Below are 18,926 nucleotides of genomic sequence, written 5' to 3' on the forward strand. Positions count from 1 at the left end.
TAAGGAGGAAGAGATGATCAGCAAGCTAAATATTACAAGGGATACACGGAAGGATCAAAACACATGGCTATCTGATGAACAAAACAAACCAGAAATTGAGGCAGTCCTGAATCATACACAAAGATCCCCTATGAAAAGACATTAGCTGAAGATCTGTTTAAAGAACGCCGTTCTAATCAGCCCCACCACCATTCTCTCCCACCCCTACTCATCATGCAGAGCAATTGGCAGCCAAGGGCATACCTGGAAGCCAAAAAATTAAACTGGTACTTCTCTCTAAGACAACAATCAAATTGACTCAGAAGATTAAGGCTTCTCCTCGGGTGTTGGCACCCCTACATAAAGCTCTCCTCGTTTAGGTGTACACCAAGTCCATCTTAACGGTTAACTCTCCACTAACAATGCCCACATCCAATTTTCTCATTTGTAGGCTCCACTTAACTAATCAGCTTTCACAATTCAGCTACCACTTCAGGGTGAAGATTGTAGGAAATCAGTCCTATCTCTACAGAAAGAGAGTAATAGTGCATAGACTTAAAATTACAAGAGTTGTATTGGTGTTATAATATTTAAATTCATAGACAATCAGTACAATCTTTTGAAAAGATATTCCAGTAAATGTTGCAGCAGGGACAATATTTGCCCAACGGAAGGGATGGTGAAGTAACACAGTGAGACATAATAGATACTCATATTTCTGGCTGGACTTGAAATATCTAAAATGTTGAGGGGCCCACTTTAAGAAAAAAAGGATACACAGTGATGAATAAAGAGCGGCTAGGTCCTCGAACTGGACCTAAGCTGCAGTTAAATCCTCCTCTAGGTAGGGATGAAGAAACAAAGTGCAGTGAGAATAAAGGGTTTTAAAAATATCCTGCTTCTTTGCTTGAAAAATTTCTTGGGCTGGAGATGCACTAGAGAAGCCAGAGACATTTAGACCAGGACCAGTGAAACTTGGCTTCAGCAGCATTTGGGAGTAAAAGCACAAAACCCGTCCAATCTTTAAACATGGTTGGGTTGAGTCAACGGTGGACAGCCTGAGAGAACACCTTCCCTTTAATGATGAAATAAATCATGTCACGAGGTTGCCTGGATTCCTCTTCCTTGATGGTTCAACAACATAAAAAGCTGTCTCTGTTTACTTTGCTTTTGTCTAATCCTTTGTAAAATAGTTCCATTTTCCTCTAAACACAAGTTGGTCTTGACTCACTCACACTGATAGACATATATCAAGACATTTCTTTCTTCCTTTTGCGTCATTAGATACTAATTAATGAAATTTAGCATAACCGCAAGTTATGGAGTTTGGGTATCTTCATACACCTTCTTAAAGCTTCCTCATTTTTGTGAATGTGAAAGGAAATCTCAACATGCTACCTTTCTCAAGTTGAGACATAAATGATAAATTTCCCCCTTCTCTCCACCTATATTATTGTTTTTCATAAATGATAATTTTTATTTTTTTACTTCTTCATTTACAACTAAGTCACCTAATCATGTTGCATCAGTTACTTCAAATGATTTACCAATTATTCTACACTGGAGGTTCATCTTCTGTATAATTGCTTAACTAGTAGTCCTGTCTGATCTTTAAGTCTGGTGCACAAAGTTGTATAAACGCAAATGTTCATATCTCTTAGAAGTAATAGATTATTAGTTGCCTTACTATATAGGCAATGACATTCAAAATGCTCTTTTCCTCTGATACAGAATTTATACATCCTGACACATGTTAAATTTATGTATATGATCTTCCTTAATAATTGGTTATATGTTTCTTGAGGAGTCATATGCTCTGTCTGGATGCTGTGGTTTGCATTGATATCTTATTTAATAATTACAGCAACTCAATTAAAAAGTTATTTCTGCCTTGTAAAGGAAGTAAAATAAAGCACAGAGAAGTAACTCGTCAGAGGACATGTAGGTTGGCAGTGGTGGAGCTTGAGTGTGATTAATGCCACCTGACTGCAAAGTCTCTGCTCATTCTTTTTCAGGCTTGACCATATCATGTATGTTGGTTTACCAGCGTACCACACATAGAGAGGATGATGAATAAATAATAACCCGGGTAGTTAACGTTTGTGACTTCTTCTGCTTCTAGATAAAGAAGACATTTATTATGGAGTGGGAGAATCAGACATTCAACGCTGACTTCATCTTGATGGGAATTTTTAGTTACACGCCCACTCACATCTTTCTCTTCTCTCTGGTCCTGGGCATCTTCACAATGGCGCTCTTGGCAAACACTCTCATGGTTCTCCTCATCTACCTGGACACGCGGCTCCACACCCCCATGTACTTCCTCCTCGGCCAGCTCTCCCTCATGGACCTCATGCTCATCTGCACCACTGTACCCAAGATGGCCCACAGCTACCTGTCTGGCAGGAAGTCCATTTCTCTAGCAGGATGTGAAGCCCAAATATTCCTCTATGTGTCTCTCCTTGGTGCAGAGTGCTTCTTGTTGGCTGTCATGGCCTATGACCGCTATGTTGCCATTTGCTACCCTCTTCAGTATTTCAATCTCATGAACTGGAAACTTTGTGGACTCATGGCTGCCTCTTCATGGTTCCTTGGTGCCTTTGATGGGATTGTTGAGTTAGCTGCTACTTTGTCTTTCTCCTATTGTGGATCCCGAGAAATAGCTCAGTTCTTCTGTGATGTCCCAGCACTCCTACATCTCTCATGCACGGATACTTCCACATTCGAAACACTTATTTTCATCTGTTGTGTAGTAATGCTCCTCCTCCCTTTGTCACTCATCATCATCTCCTACACACGTGTAATTATAACTGTCATTCGCATGAGTTCTGGGGAGGGTCGGCACAAGGCTTTCACCACCTGTACTTCACATCTTATTGTTGTGGGGATGTATTATGGAGCAGCTATGTTCATATATATGAGACCCAATTCTAATCGTTCCCCAACCCAGGATAAAATGGTATCGACCTTCTACACTATTTTCACTCCCATGCTGAATCCCCTTATATACAGCCTTCGGAACAAAGATGTGGCCAAAGCATTCAGTAAGGTACTAAGGAAGAGGAAATCTAGAGAATAAATTGGATAATGGTTGCAGGGATTTTTTTCTTTCATAACTCCTGTCTCTCTCTCTCTGGCAAGTTCATTTATTTAAAAATAACAAGATTTAACAGCAAATGCATAAATGTGTAATTTTTCTAAAATAGTCATCACAGTTGATAAACTCTGGGTACACATTTAGTTTATTGATATATTTTACATTCATTGAATATTCATTTTTGTTTTACATATACTCAATGAAGTTCTTGAGAAGTGAATAATTAAGTCAATAAACAGATATACTCCTATTTATAGAACTAAATAATAAATGAAACTGTTTTAAATGCTTTCCTTTATTTTCACAAAACAGATTCTTATTGAAATTCTTATTCGATGATTTATGTACTGAGTTAAATACCACACTTGTCTATTTCATTTTGTCATTAGTTCTTTCATATAAGTACCGCGTGCTAACTGATTGCGCCACTGGAGCTTCTGTCATAAGTTTTTTCAAAATATAGCCTAACCAGAGAGTCACAGATATTTGCTCATTTACCAAAAATCTTATTCTATAATAAATACTACTTATTTTGGCCTAAAAGACTTTTTTCTTTTGTTTGACTTCTCTAATACACTGAGCATTTGTATATCTGAAGATTTCTTATAGTGGAACCACTTATTTTCAGAGTTTTGACAGATGATGCAGTATCATCAACCTATATTTTACAGGGTTTTTCCTTCTTTTTTGTATCTTAAAAATCCACTATGGTATAATGAAATCCCAGGGCTGTGAGTCTTACCCAGAAGTTATGATCTACATCATATTTATGTACTGAAACATGATGGGAATATTTTTATTCTTCATATCAGAACATTACCCTTTGAATGCGTGTAGAAATGTTTCCATGAATTTAGTAGTTATTGCAGTAAAGGTGTAATAATATTATTGTCACAGAAGCTGCCTACTTTTTTCTTTGTTTTCCTGATGAACATGGATGGTAACTGAATGAAAATGTTGACTGGTCTCTCTGATAGCCTTGGTGGAAACCCCATCTCCCACTCTGAGACAATTTACATGGTCTTCCCAAAGGAATATATGCAAATCCCGTAGAAACTCCTCATCTTGGGACAGGTAACAGCACTCAAAGTGAAACACTTTTGTGTGCATGGAAGACCAGATTTCTATAACATTGGTTCTACCTGGTAAATTGGATAAACCTTATAAAGATTGGGATTTCATTCATGGAACTTACATATATTTCTTTAATCTACACCTGATAGTTTGAGTTGCTAAAAAGATAAATTTAAAAATAAGACACTGGTATTAATTTACTTTAAAACTAGGGGGAAAAAAAGTCATGGCTTCATTTACATGAGGGTGGAGTTGTGAGTCTTATGATTAGATATGTACTCTTATTACAGCCCTTCGTTGACCACGTTAACATATGAAACCGACAAGTAAATGGAAAAGGGGACTGTTGCGTTTTCCAAGAATGTGATGAGTATCATTGAGAGTGGATCCTTACAGAAATGATGACACCTACATGAAATATTCTTAAATATTTTTTAATTTTGAAAAATATAAATATTTCACTGTTATTTCCCTAGTATTTAAGGAATTGTAGAATTTTTTCCCAAGATACAAAAAAGGACAATGCCAAAATAGAATTCTTGACATGAGATCTTTTCTGATTGAGGCTATAAGGTCACATGATCAAAATAAGTCTTTTAAACTTTCTTCTTTCTTTCATCTGTTTCTCTTTTTTAATATATATCTTTCTGAGATATCATATATTATTCATGAAAAACATACTATAGTTTTAATTTTTTTATATTGACTTCATGGCCTTTGCCTGAGAAAAAGTATCATAAATAATTAATTACTGCTTATATGTGAAGTGGCTACTACAACCTGTAAATTTTATTTATGTGAGCACAGTGTTATCATACTCTTAATTTCTGAAAACCACAGAAATATTTGGACCTTGTATACATGTAAACAAAGGTTTAAATTAGGTATCAGTGAGATGCTAAAGCAGCTATGTATATTCAAATGGAAGTTGGCCTGGCTGCATATACTAAAGGCACTCAGTACTCTGCAAGAGTTATTGGAATCCATATCTTAAGAAGAATAGGGTCGGGGGAGGGTGCTCAAAAAAAAAAAAAAAGAAGAATAAATGGAGAAGAGGGTGGTGGCACTATTTATTTCATATATAATTTCACGTAATGATAGCTAACATTATTTGAGTGAAACTCTATCTGGTACATATTATAATGATGAGTGACGAGCTGAGCTGTACAAACTCACTGACCACCCTTCATGATGAGAAAAATGGACCCCAAGAAGGACTTCATTAAATGCGTTTCTGGTCCACTAATCAGTTTCAGAACTTACTGCTTCATCACCGTCATCAAAAAGAAACTCTGACTGACATCGCAGATTCTAATCATGCATCATGTTGAGTCACTTCAGTCGTATCTGACTCTTTGCAACCCCTTGGACTGTAACCACCAAGCTCCTCTGTCCGTGAGAATTTCCCACCAAGTATACTGGAGCAGGTTGCCATGCTTAGTCGTCCTCTTTGTGATCCCTCCAGGGGATCTTCCAGACCCAGGGATCCAACCCAGGTCTCCTGCGTCGCAGATTCTAAATGAACATTTATTTGTACCAAAAGGTACGGATACTCTGCTGGGTGCGGGCAGTGGAACCCATAAGGAATAAGCTGAGGGCCCCCACTGTTCCCCTGAAATCCTATGTGGAGTCAAGTATCTGGATAGTTACAGACCAAGAAAGTAAATATATCCAGGTTTCCAAGAAAAAGGATTAAACATGGGAGGATATTTGCCCCTAGAATAGCTCAATCCCTACTTACCTGCTTTTCTCTGTTCCACTCCCTGGGCAGGAGTGCTGGTACTAGTGGGCGCTAATAAGGACATGTACTGGGCTATGGTGAGACTACAGAGAACCTTAGTGTGAGTGAGGAAAGGTTAAACATCTCCTTTTCAGTAATTTTAGTGAGGGACAATAAATTCTGCTAGTAAACAGTTCTTCCTAGAGAGGATGTTAGGTGAACGGTTTAGACCAAGTGTGCCTCTAAATTTTCAGGGAAAATTTTTGCTTTCTCTCTCCTCCTCTTCTGTCTTATAGGGATTGCTCACCAGGAGAGGTAAGTGTACAGGGCTGAAGTTATCCATGAACATAGGAAAGGGCAGAGAGACCCCTTGGCCAGCTATTATGTTATATGACAGTTTTTTCCTAGCATGCACTTTATTTATTTTATTTTTTTTGTATTTGAGAGTATTTATTTAGTTTATTTATTTTTTTTGATTTTTTTTTCTATTTATTTTTATTAGTTGGAGGCTAATTACTTTACAGTATTGTAGTGGTTCTTGCAATACATTGACATGAATCAGCCATGGATTTACATGTGTTCCCCATCCTGATCCCCCTTCCCACCTCCCTCTCCATCCCATCCCTCTGGGTCTTCCCAGCGCACTTTAATCCAACTCCATGGCAATTAAATTGAGATAATGGAGGGGGCTCATATTATGAAAGTCATAAATGTGTATTTATTTCACAGTGGCTTCTGAAAAAATTTCTTCCAGGCTACTCTGATCTGAGGGTGGGTGGTGGTAGGCCCTGCACTGTTCACCTGTGATCTTGAGGGTTGGCATAAATACCGTCATCTCCACTGAGGTTAAATCAATATGCAAGCTTTAGAATTTTCAGAATCCATTAAGATAACTTTAAAGTGACTATTTCTTAACTATGACATACTAAAGCTTAAAAAGACCTCTATATCCCATCACTAATCAGGTGTAGTTGTCGAGGTCCAGAGATATGAAATGCTTTTTATCAAAGTCACAGATTTATGACGATTGCATAAACACATCAAAGATAGCTTGAAAATTTAGGAAACTTACCACACCAGTATTCAAAGTTAGAGAGAATGTCAACACAGTTTAACATAATTAAACTTGGTTGTTTCTATAGGGGTCACTTTTTTTCTGATCCAATATAATATTGCTTAAAGATTCCTATCTGAACTTGTAAATTTACCTGTCTATTGAATGAGGTTGTGTAGAGTCATTTCCAGCTATATCTTTGATAATCAGATTTGTAACATATATGACAAATCTTGTAGGTTTCAAGATGTTTCCATATAATCTAAAATTTATTCTGAGTTTTCTGCTGTTCTCCGATATCATTTGGAGTGGAGCACCATTTCAGACAGGTGATCACTAGCAACTTCGGCTCTCTGCTTTAAGTTCAAGAGAGAGGTGCTATTCTTAGGAAAAGAAATTATTCGGGGACTCACTAAATGAGGTGTCTTGTGGGGGCTGAAAAGTTTTAATGAGCATGCAAAGTTGAAGACCCCAACTAAATAGCTACCTAATTGGAGAAGTATAAAGCCTTATGTGGTTCCTTGGACCGAAGAGCAAAGTGCCAACTAGTGAAAGGTAGAAGCTGTCCTGATTAGCAAACTCAAAAGGACAGAATTGTTTGGTTACTTTGGTGACATTTGACAGAGAAATAAATCTAAGGGTAATAAATACACTTGAGAAACCAGTTAGCATATAAACATTCCATGCTAATTAATATAATGGTAGAGCAAGTGCTAGGGCTGTTGTGACATAAATGTTGCCTTGTACTGTGTCACTGTGTAAAGTGAAAATCATATCACTACAAATTCATGTACATTTGTAATTAAAAGTGTTTTTTTCCTTATGAATCTAGAATATTTTACATAGAAAATAATCTAATAATCATCTTAATCACTAGACCATAAGAGATTATTTATTTCATCAACTGATTTTACATTAGACTTCTTCGAATGCACTGAGTCAGATAAGAATATTTCTCTTTTTAAAAGCCAATAATAGCAGCACTGTATAGTTCTCAGTAACCAACTGAATCATCTAATCAAGCTTCATAACTCTCTAACTAACAAATTAGCAAATATCAATAAAACTGAAATATATTGTTATACTTGGCATTAATTTATTATTTTTAAAAAGTGCTTTATCATTTTAAAATATTTTAATGAGGCATAGTACAAAAGGAATGATACAAGAAGTATGGACACATTCCCATGTGAGAGTTTATCTTAACCTGATGAATTTATTCCTTTTCCTGTTTTTAATGAAATGAGATTCCAGCTAGAGTTGATGCTCTTTGTGTAACTCCTCACCATCATACCATGCACCTCTTACATTTCCTGCCATAATCACAGAACTGAGTTTTTGATGAAAAAACTATAGTACCAGCAATGGTAGTATATTTTGCTGAATGTGTATGTCTTCACAAAAATTACATAATATGATACAATAGATATTATACTCTACACATAATTCTTCAACTTGCATGTTTCACACATTATGTTTTCTAAAATTAGCTTACTTTGATATGTTGAGTCTATTCACATGAATTTTTAAATACTTATACAATATCCCACTGAATAAATATACCATCAACTTATTCATGCATACTTCTGTTGATGGATATTTGGGTTGCTATGTTCTATGTCATTATAAATAATAATTGCAATGAATTCAAAGACTCTCTGGTGTCCATTCTCAGAAAACTAGAAATAACAGTAGGAGATAGTTCCATGGACAAATGAATCTACTGAGCAGGCATGATTTTATGGATAGTGGGACAGAGGATACCCAGTACTTAAAGGATAACTCAGGTCACAGGGGCGTTTTTTGTGTTCCATTGTGCAACATTAAGTCTCTACATATCCAGTAAAGAGTAAGGAGCTTCTTTTCAAGTATTCTTTCCCTGGAAATGAAGAGAAGCTCCATAGAGTATCTCCATTTAACACAGACCCTGTATGCACCATTGGACCTGGTATCACAAAGCCCAGTGACAGAGCAAATTGCTCAATACTCTGAATCAGCTATGAAGTAGCTTAATCGGGTTGGGGGGGGAGGGAAATAAAATAAGGTAGGTGGAATTTTGGTAAGCCTCCATCTATCCTTCATTTGTCACTTGTAGGGAGAGGCTCTCCAACTATCCTTACTCATAGTGTTACTTGGGCTTCTGGGTGTTTACTGGACTGCTCCCTCTATGGGTCCTTCTCAAAGAAATGAGACAACTCCACATTTCCTGGTGATTGGAGGGACTAACACATTTTCCCAAACTGTCCAATTGATGATAAGTATCAGGCATTGGAGCTTTTAAAGACTAGTGTCAAGCAGGAAATTTTAGGGAGAGTCATAAAGAGAGAGACATAAGAACTAGTGCCAAAAGGAAAAAGAGATCAGTAGTGACTGGTGATGTCTATTTTAAGACAATGTGTGGTCATTCTTGATCATTTGAAATAGTCCCTCAAAAAATAGTAATGATAAAGTGGTACAAAAAGGGAAAATCCTTCATTATTTTGTAAATTATCTCAAGCTCTATGCTGATGAGTTAAATAATTCTACTCCTTTTCTTAGCCATAATAAAGTAAAATATCTCTAGAAGCAAGCCTATGCATTATATGGATGCTGTTTAAAGAAGAATAAGCATGTTTTGGGCTTATTAGTAGTTTAATCTAAAAGTGTCAACTGACCAAAAAAATATGAGGGACTAAAAAAGTTTATTGAACAAGTTTTGCCATGGAATAGAGAACAGTGGAATTCCAAGGACCAAGATGGCATTGCTAACTTTGCGAAAGGGAGAGCCTGCACAATAGAATCAACTGGGGAGACTCAGAAAATAACAATGCCTGGCTTCTTCCAAAGAGATTCTGATTTAATGAGTTCAGAAAAGTCTGGTCTAGATAACATTTTCGAATCTCTTCAAAAGATTCTAATAAGAATCTAAATTTGAGAACCACTTGGATAGAGGCATGAGAAATTGTTAAGATTTTAAAAGCCGGACATTAGATAGGTGACTATTTCAAGCAATCTACATTAATGATGATGAAAGAAACAGATCACCCCCTACTACCTGGTATAAAAAGAAACAAAGCTTATCTTGGAAACAGGAAAAATTACATTGAGAACCTCAGAAAAAAATTGCAAATAACATCATCAATGTAATTAAAGGCAAGGGACTGAGTCCCTGTGCACAAAGAAATTTAACTTGGAAAAAAAACCCTAGGATTTAAGCCTTTTTATTTACTCAGTCAGTGTTCTTGTATTTTCCTGGGAATCACCAGAAGGTAAGGTTGGAAAACAGTTTAAATCACAAAATTTCTAGCACTTCCTGGGTTTCAATGAAGCAGAAATGGATGAAAATCTATACTGTGTTAGATACTTCCAAAGCAATAGGTATATTTCCATCTTATCTTAATTCATCCCATATTAAAACTTGAGTAATATTAGTTTTGACTATGTCTTGGGTTCTTATAAAGGGTGTTAGGTGAACACAGGCATTGTTATAATTTGACTGTTCTATCATGTATACTAGGTTAAAATTCATTCAGAGAATCTTTTCATGAATCTGTTTCACTAATGCAGCACTTTTTTTCCCTCTAAGAAGCACATGTTCAACTCTGTATAAAGCACAATTCTGTTTGATTAAAATAGTACTTTTTAAATGTAAGACAATACATTTTGGAGGCCTATACTCCAGTTTAGAGAATAAATCATTATACAAAATGATAGTATAAAATTAAAGGTGGAAATTAATATATATTTTAGGGGTTGAATAGCCTCAAAATTTATATGTTGAACTCTCTGTACTTCACAATGTGACCTTGAAGATATGGTCCTTACAGAGGTAATCAAGTTAACAGGAGTTCACTAGCCTGAGTATTAATTCAAATAACTTGTGTCCTTACAAAAAGAGGAAACTTGGATACAGACACAGTGAGATTGCCATGTGAAGATGAAGGACACATCAGAGTTATTTTCTATAAGTCAGGGAATACCAAAGATTGCCAGCAACCACCAGAAGGTGGGTGAGAAGCGTTGAACTGATCTTCCTTGCAACTTTCAGAACTGAAGGAGTTTTGCTGACTCCTTGATCTGACAATTCTCGCTTTCAGAATTGTGAGACAGGAAGTTTTGATTGTTTAGTCCTCCTAATTTTTGGCACCTTGCTATGGTAGTCTAACAGACTAATACAAAGATATTAAATACCCAAAGTATAACAATGGTAATGATTAAGATATTTGAATGATTAAGATATTATATTTTCTGAGTGCATGTATTTTAATTAAGCATTATGTTGAGTTATCTTTTATTATCTTTGCAACAATCCTGAGAAATTATATTAGTTACTATAGAATTTTGTTTAAAAAAATAGAAGGTTGCTGATAATATCACTATTGGCAGTAGAGCAAAGATTCTGTCTGATCTCAGAGTCCCAGTTCAGCTCTTTGCTCTAAGAGCAGTAGAAGAGACCATACGACTGAGTTCAGTGAATGGGGAGCAGATTATCTATTAAAATGAAATAGATTTAATGAGGATGAGGTGGTTGTTCTAGAGTTGGAATCAAGGAGTAAATTGAAAAAGCTGGAAATGGCTTGGAGAACAAAGCTTATTTTTCTTGAGAGAAGTAACCTAAGGAAAGATCTCACATTAGAAATGTCTGAGGATAAGAGAGTAGAATTCTTGGGATTGTGTTAAAAAACAATGAGAGGAAACCTCTTTTGCTGTATCCTGAACCCCAAAATAAATAGATATCACTGGATTTTCTCACAGTTTGGAACCTGTGGAAGTCTCTGATAAGAAGTGTGCCATAAGGGTACTAGAATAATCAGGGACATTGTATCCACAGGGTGGAAAATAAAGGATTTACTTTATTGGAAATTTAATGATATTGGGAGAGGCAGAGGAAATTTTCAGACATAGAAGTTTGTCTTCCAACATGTACTAGCTTTTCTGTATATGGAATACCATACAAAGGTCATTGTTGAAGCAGGAAGATAGACTACAGCAGTGGATCTCAAACATTAGCCAGCATCCAGATCACCTGGAGGCTTATTGAGAGAGATTTCTGATTCAGTAGGTCTGGAGTGGTACCTGGGAATGTGAATTTCCCACAAGTTCCCAGGTGATAGCGATGCTAGTACTTGGTTAGGGGATCACACTGTGAGATTCACTGCGTTAAATGAGTACTTTCTAACCATCTTTACATTATGCTTATGAGCCATGAAAATCCACCTCTCTTGTGGCAGGCTTATTGGTGTGTTCCACTGGAGGATGGTGTAGCTGGGTTGTAACTAAGGGAAAATACAAGTTAGTCTGGCATCCACAGAGGAATTGACCTGTTCATACTTGGTATGCCCTGATTGTGTCTAAATTTTTATCTGTGCTCTCCATGTGGCCTCGCCTCTGTTCTTCTTCCTCACAAGTGTCGATTTTTGCTCAGAGGTGGCTCAGAGGTTAAAGCGTCTGCCTGCAATGCGGGAGAACTGGGTTTGATCTCTGGGTTGGGAAGATCCCCTGGAGAAGGAAATGGTAACCCACTCCAGTACTCTTGCCTGGAGAATCCCATGGACTGAGGAGCCTGGTGGGCTACAGTCCATCGGGTCACAAAGAGTTGGACATCACTGAGCGACTTCACTTTCACTTACACTTAAACTAATCCAGTCATCTTCCTCAGCAGAGGTTTTTTTTTCTGTTCCTCCTCTCTCTTACTTCCTTTTACATATATGTGTGTTTAATTTATTTTTGAAAGCATACTCCTCTTATAAGTAGGAATATAGGTAAGTTCAGTCTAATTCTGTACTCTAATGAAGTAATTATGCAGAGCCATGCAGTGTTTAATGATAGTGTTGGTGATGATCACTGACACATGGGCCCTTAATTCAGGATTACATAGCAGAAAGCATTTTGTGAGCGTGTGGATGGGAATTTTCTTTTGTGAGAAAGAAAGCAAAATAATTTACAAAAGATTGAGCTAAGACAACTTAAAATTTTGAGTGTATTAGATTTTATATACTAATATGTGTTACTATTCGTATAACTGAAGACAGCCTATGATGTTCTTGAAAATTATTGAACCACAATTTCTTTGGCCACTAATATTACTGCAAGATTAGTTTTGCAGGTGTGACCATGCAGAGATGTTTTAATCAGTTATTTCTTAAAGCTCCCTAGCAAATTTTAAAGGTTAGTTTTTGATCACAAGTTCTTACATTTGTAAGGGAGGAAGAAACACTACATGTTTCCATTATGTACTGAAACAAACATCTACCCAGACACAGGTACAGTCCCTGAATTAAGTAATTCTTGGGAGGGTCAGCTAAACAATGTTTTTGTATGATATTGAAAAGCAATGCCAACTGCCTTTTAGGCTTATTTCAATGTTTTCAATACCGTTATTTAACGTATATAACAAAGAGTAAATACGCTGGCTTGAGTGAAGTACAAGCTTCCTATGGAAAATTAAAATTTATTTAGTAAATCAAGTACATCATTGAACACTCTGAGTTGGAGTTTCTAGAGTTTGTGAAATACAATTATGGCCAGTAATATGTAGGTGCGGCATATGCTGGAAATATAAGAATCTTCAGAAATAAAAGGTAATTATTTTGTATAGTAACAATCAACATAAGATAATTAGGATTTGGGTTATGGGTATAAGACCTGATGCTTTTGTGTGAATGACAGCGTAAGTTTTTATGACAAAGTTACATGACTGTGCAACTGAGACTTTGGGAATAAAAAAGAGTGAAGAATCATCTAGAATTGTGTTTTATGATTACTGAGATGGACAATTAAAGAATTAAGGAAGACTATGGTTATAAATATTTTTAGAAGACAGAATAAAGAAACAGGCAAGGATACTGGTAATAATGTATTTATATCTCTGGAGGTGAGAACATGTATTGCATATACCTTTGTATCCAAAAGTACATACAAAATAATGATAACAATACAATTTGATAAGTGCTGGTATAGAGGTATGTTTAGAAAATGGTAGGAGGTTTCCAACTCAAGAATACTGAGAAGTATATGTAGCAATAAATAAGGACAATAATTAAGAGGGAAGAGATGATCAGCAAGCCAGATATTACAAGGGATACCTAGAAGGATCAAAACACATGGATATCTGATGAACAAAACAAACCAGAAATTGAGGCAGTCCTGAATCACACACAAAGATCCCCTGCAAAAAGGGGATAATCTGAAGATCTGTTTAAAGAATGCTGTTCCAATCAGCCCCCCACCATTCTCCCTCACCTTCGCTCATCATGCAGAGCAGTTGGCAGCAAACAGCATACCTGGAAGCCAAACAAATGAAACTGGTACTTCTCTCTAGGATAATAATCAAATTGACTCAGAAGATTAAGGTTTCTCCTTGGGTGTCGGCACCCCTACATAAAGCTCTCCTTAAGTAGGTATACAACAAGTCCATCTTAATGGTTAACTCTCCACTTACAATGTCTGCATCTAATTTCCTCATTTGCAGGCCCCACTTATGTAACCAGCTTTCACAATTCAGTTACCCCTTCAGCACGGAGGTCTGTAGAAAATCAGTCCTATCTCTACAAAAAGAGAGTAATAGTGCTCCTAAGATTTGCATAGGCTTAAAATTGCAAAAGTTGTACTGGTGTTATAGTATTTAAATTGATAGACAATCAGTACAATCTTTTGAAAATATATTCTAATAAATGTTATGAACAGAGGCAATGTTTCTATGGAAATGATGGTGAAGTAACACAATGAGAGGTATTAGATGCTCATATTTCTTATGAATACAATAAAAAGAGAAATAGAATTTTAATATTTTACAACTTAAAGAGATAATACAAGAAAAGCAGTCTCTGAATGAAAGAATTTTGCACAGGCCTTTCACCAATGAAGGGTTGAGAGCAAAGGAAGGCCACTTCTGGTTGGGTTTGAAATATCTAAAACATTGAGTGCCTTAAGAGAAAAAGGATACACAACGTTGAATAAAGAACTGCTAGGTCCTTGTGTTGGACTTAAGCTTCAGTTAAATCCTCTTCTGGGTAAGGATGAAAATACATAAAAGAGATATGAGAATGAGGAGGTTTAAAAATGTGTTACCTCTTTGCCTGAAAAATTAGCTTCAGCAGCATTTGGGAGTAAAAGCATGAAACCTGTCCAATTTTTAAACACAGTTGGGTTGAGGCAGCACTGGGCAGCATGAGAGAAGACCTTTCCTTTAATGACAAAATAATTATGTCATGAGGTTGGCGTGGAAGGATTCCTCTGCCTTGATGTTTCAACAACATAAAAAGCTGTCTCTGTTTACTTTGCTTTTGTCTAATCTTTTGTAAAACAATTCCTCTTTTCCCTAAACACAACAAACTGGTCTTGGCTCACTCTGACACTGATAGACATATAAGACATTTATTTGTTTCTTTTGCCCCATTAGATACTGATTCAAGAATTTGGCAGACTCACAGGTTATATAATTTCTGAACCTTCTTATACAGCTTCTTAAATTTTCTTCATTTTGGTGAATGTGAAAACTAGTCTTAAGATACTACCTGTCTCAAACTGAGACATAAATGCTTGTTTTACCTCTGCCTTCCACCCATCTTGCTTTCTTCATAAATGATGATTTTGACTTTTCATTTCCTCATCTGCAACTAAGTTGCCTATTCATAATGCATAGATTCCTTGAAATTATTTACCAATTATTCTGCACTGGAGGGTCATTTTTTGTATAATTGTATAACCAGTAGTCCTATTTGTGCTCTAAGTTTGGTGCACAAGTACAATTACATAAATGCAAATGTAACATCTCTACAACTAATAACAGGTTATTAGTTGTAGTTATCTTACTTTACTATATAAGCAATGGCATTAAAAATGCTGTCTTCCTGGGACTTCCCTGGAGGTCAATAGTTAAGAATCCACATTCTCATTGCAGGAGACATGGGTTCTATCCCTGATCCGGGAAGATTCCACATATCACAGGGCAACAAAGACCATGAGCCCCAACTACTGAGCCCATGCACTGCAACTACTAAAGCCTGTGCACCCTAGAACCCCTGCTCTGTGACAGGAGAAACCACTGCAGTGAGAAGGCCATTCACTGCAATGAAGTGTACCTCTGGCTCGCCACAATTAGAGCAAGCCTTGGTGCAGCAACAAAGACCCAGGGCAGCCATAAATCATTAATAATTTTTTAAAAATTATTTTTTAAAAGTTATTTATACTATGTAAAGGAACAATAAGAAGATATAGAAATAACCTGTCAGAGCAGGATGGTGGAGTTTGAGTGTGGTTAACTCCACCTGACTGCAAAAGCCTCTGCTCATTCTTTCCCAGTCCTGACATATCATGTATGTTGGTTTCCCAGAGTACCACACATAGAGTGGACAGTGTATAAATAATTGTTCAGACATTTAATGTTTATAAGTTCTTGTGGTTCTAGATACAGAAAATATTCATCATGGAGTGGGAGAATCAGACATTTAACCCTGACTTCATCTTGATGGGAATTTTTAGTTACACGCCCACTCACATCTTTCTCTTCTCTCTGGTCCTGGGCATCTTCACAATGGCGCTCTTGGCAAACACTCTCATGGTTCTCCTCATCTACCTGGACACGCGGCTCCACACCCCCATGTACTTCCTCCTCGGCCAGCTCTCCCTCATGGACCTCATGCTCATCTGCACCACTGTACCCAAGATGGCCCACAGCTACCTGTCTGGCAGGAAGTCCATTTCTCTAGCAGGATGTGAAGCCCAGATCTTTTTCTATGTGTCTCTCCTTGGTGCAGAATGCTACTTGTTGGCTGTCATGGCCTATGACCGCTGTTGCCATTTGCTACCCTCTTCAGTACCCCAGTCTCATGAACTGGAAACTTTGTGGACTCATGGCTGCCTCTTCATGGTTCCTTGGTGCCTTTGATGGGATTGTTGATGTAGCTGCTACTAAGTCTTTCTCCTATTGTGGATCCCGAGAAATAGCTCAGTTCTTCTGTGATGTCCCAGCACTCCTACATCTCTCATGCACGGATACTTCCACATTCGAAACACTTATTTTCATCTGTTGTGTAGTAATGCTCCTCCTCCCTTTGTCACTCATCATCATCTCCTACACACGTGTAATTATAACTGTCATTCGCATGAGTTCTGGGGAGAGTCGGCACAAGGCTTTCACCACCTGTACTTCACATCTTATTGTTGTGGGGATGTATTATGGAGCAGCCATGTTCATATATATGAGACCCACTTCTAATAGATCCCCAACTCAGGACAAGATGGTGTCAGCCTTCTACACCATTCTCACTCCCACGCTGAATCCCCTTATATACAGTCTCCGGAACAAAGATGTGGTTAAAGCATTCAGTAAGGTACTAGGAAAGAGGTAATCTAGAGAAATAAAATGGATTAGTGGTTTATGGAAATTTTTTTCTGTCTTAACTCTTCTCTCTTTAAATTCATTTATTAAAAAAAACAATTCAGCAAAAAGTGTATAAACTATTTTCCTAAATTAGGCATCAGACTTGATAGGCTCTGGGTATACATTCAATTAATTGATATATTTTGCTTTCACTGTGTATTCATTTTGGTTTTAAGTGTACTCAATGAAATTCTTGAGAAGTGAGTAATTAAGTTAATAAAGTTTCACTCCCCTTTCTAGAACTAAATAATAAACAAAATTGTCCTAAATGATTTTCCTTATTTTCAAAATCCAAAATCTTATTGAAATGCTTCTATAATGACTTATGCACTGACTTAGCTACCACACTTGCCTATTTCATTTTGTTATTAGCTCTGTCAAAATATAGGCTAACCAGAGAGGCACAGATATTTGTTCATTTACCAAAAAAAAAGGTTGTCCTATAATAAATATTACTTATTTTGAGAGAGAAGGCTTTTTTCTTTTGTTTGACTTCCCTGATACACTGAGCATTTGTACATCTGAATAATTCTTATAGTGGAACCACTTATATTCCAGAGTTTTGGCAGATAATACAGTATCATCACTTTGTATATATTATAAGTCTTATAAGTTTCATGATGCCTGGTTATAATCCAAAATTAATTCTGGGTTCTCTGATGTTCTCTGACATCATCTGGGGTGACCACCACTTCAGACAGGTGATTACAGGTAACTTTGGTCTCTGCTTCAAGCTCAGGAGATAGGTACTATTACTTTAGGAAAAAAAAAAGTGTTCAGGGACTCATTAAATGTGGTGTCTTGTGGGGACTGAAAAGTTTTAATGAGCGTGGCAAAGTTGAAGATCCAGGCAGTCTAGTTAAGTAACTACCTAATTGGCAAGGTATAAAACTTTACATGGTTTCTTGGGACCAAGGGGCAAAGTGCCAACTAGTGAAAGGTAGAAATTATCATGATTAGCAAGCTTAAAATGACAAACAAAGTTGTTTGATTACTTTGGTGACTTTTGACAGAGAAATAAGTCTAAGGATAATAAATATGCTTGGAAAACCAGTTAACATGTAAGCATTCCATGCTAATTAATACAATAGCAAGGCATGTACTAGGGCTGTTGTGACACAAATGTTACCTCATACGAGCCTAATCTAACTGTGTAAATTTAAAATCATATCACTACAAATATATGTGCATTTGGAATTAAAAATATTTTTTCTGATTAATCTAGATTATTTCACATAGAAAATAATCTAATAATCATCTGCACAGTTAGATCATAAGAGATCAGTTATTCCATCAACTGATTTTACAATAAATGTCATCGAATACGTTGAGTCAGACTAGGATGTTTCTCTTTTTAAAAACTAATCAGTAGGGACTTCCCTGGTCATCCAGTAGTTAAGAACCTGCCTGTTAATGCAGAGGACATGGGTTAGATCCCTGGTCTGGGAACTAGTATCCCACAACTACTGAGCCTGTGCACAACAATGAAGACCCAGCATAGCAAAATAAATAAATAGTAATGTGAAAAAAAAAAGATGAGAAAGCAACACTATATAATTCTCACGAAACAGCTAATCAAGCTTCAAAGGCACTAAATAACTAAATTAGCAAATAGTAGTATTGAAATATATTGTTACTC

General features: G+C 36.7%; 2 protein-coding genes across 2 annotated transcripts; both read left to right on the forward strand.

Annotated features, from left to right (window-relative positions):
• The first annotated feature begins 2,107 nt into the window (after window positions 1-2,107).
• Window positions 2,108-3,144, forward strand: LOC122697420 (olfactory receptor 2M3-like). The gene has a single exon (XM_043908243.1). The coding sequence runs from the start codon at window positions 2,120-2,122 to the stop codon at window positions 3,056-3,058; it is 939 nt and encodes a 312-aa protein (XP_043764178.1). The 5' UTR covers window positions 2,108-2,119; the 3' UTR covers window positions 3,059-3,144.
• A 13,186-nt stretch (window positions 3,145-16,330) lies between these two features.
• LOC122697435 (olfactory receptor 2M2-like) lies at window positions 16,331-17,255 on the forward strand. Its single transcript, XM_043908256.1, is given in 2 exon segments — window positions 16,331-16,695; window positions 16,697-17,255. Coding segments are annotated over 2 exon segments (924 nt in total).
• Window positions 17,256-18,926: the final 1,671 nt, after the last annotated feature.

Source organism: Cervus elaphus, chromosome 7 (assembly GCF_910594005.1).
Source record: "Cervus elaphus chromosome 7, mCerEla1.1, whole genome shotgun sequence".
NCBI lineage: Eukaryota > Metazoa > Chordata > Mammalia > Artiodactyla > Cervidae > Cervus > Cervus elaphus.

What these genes read in the sequence shown, in the direction of transcription:
- LOC122697420 (XM_043908243.1), top strand. Translation starts at nt 2,120, where the DNA reads ATGGAGTGGGAGAATCAGACATTCAACGCTGACTTCATCTTGATGGGA.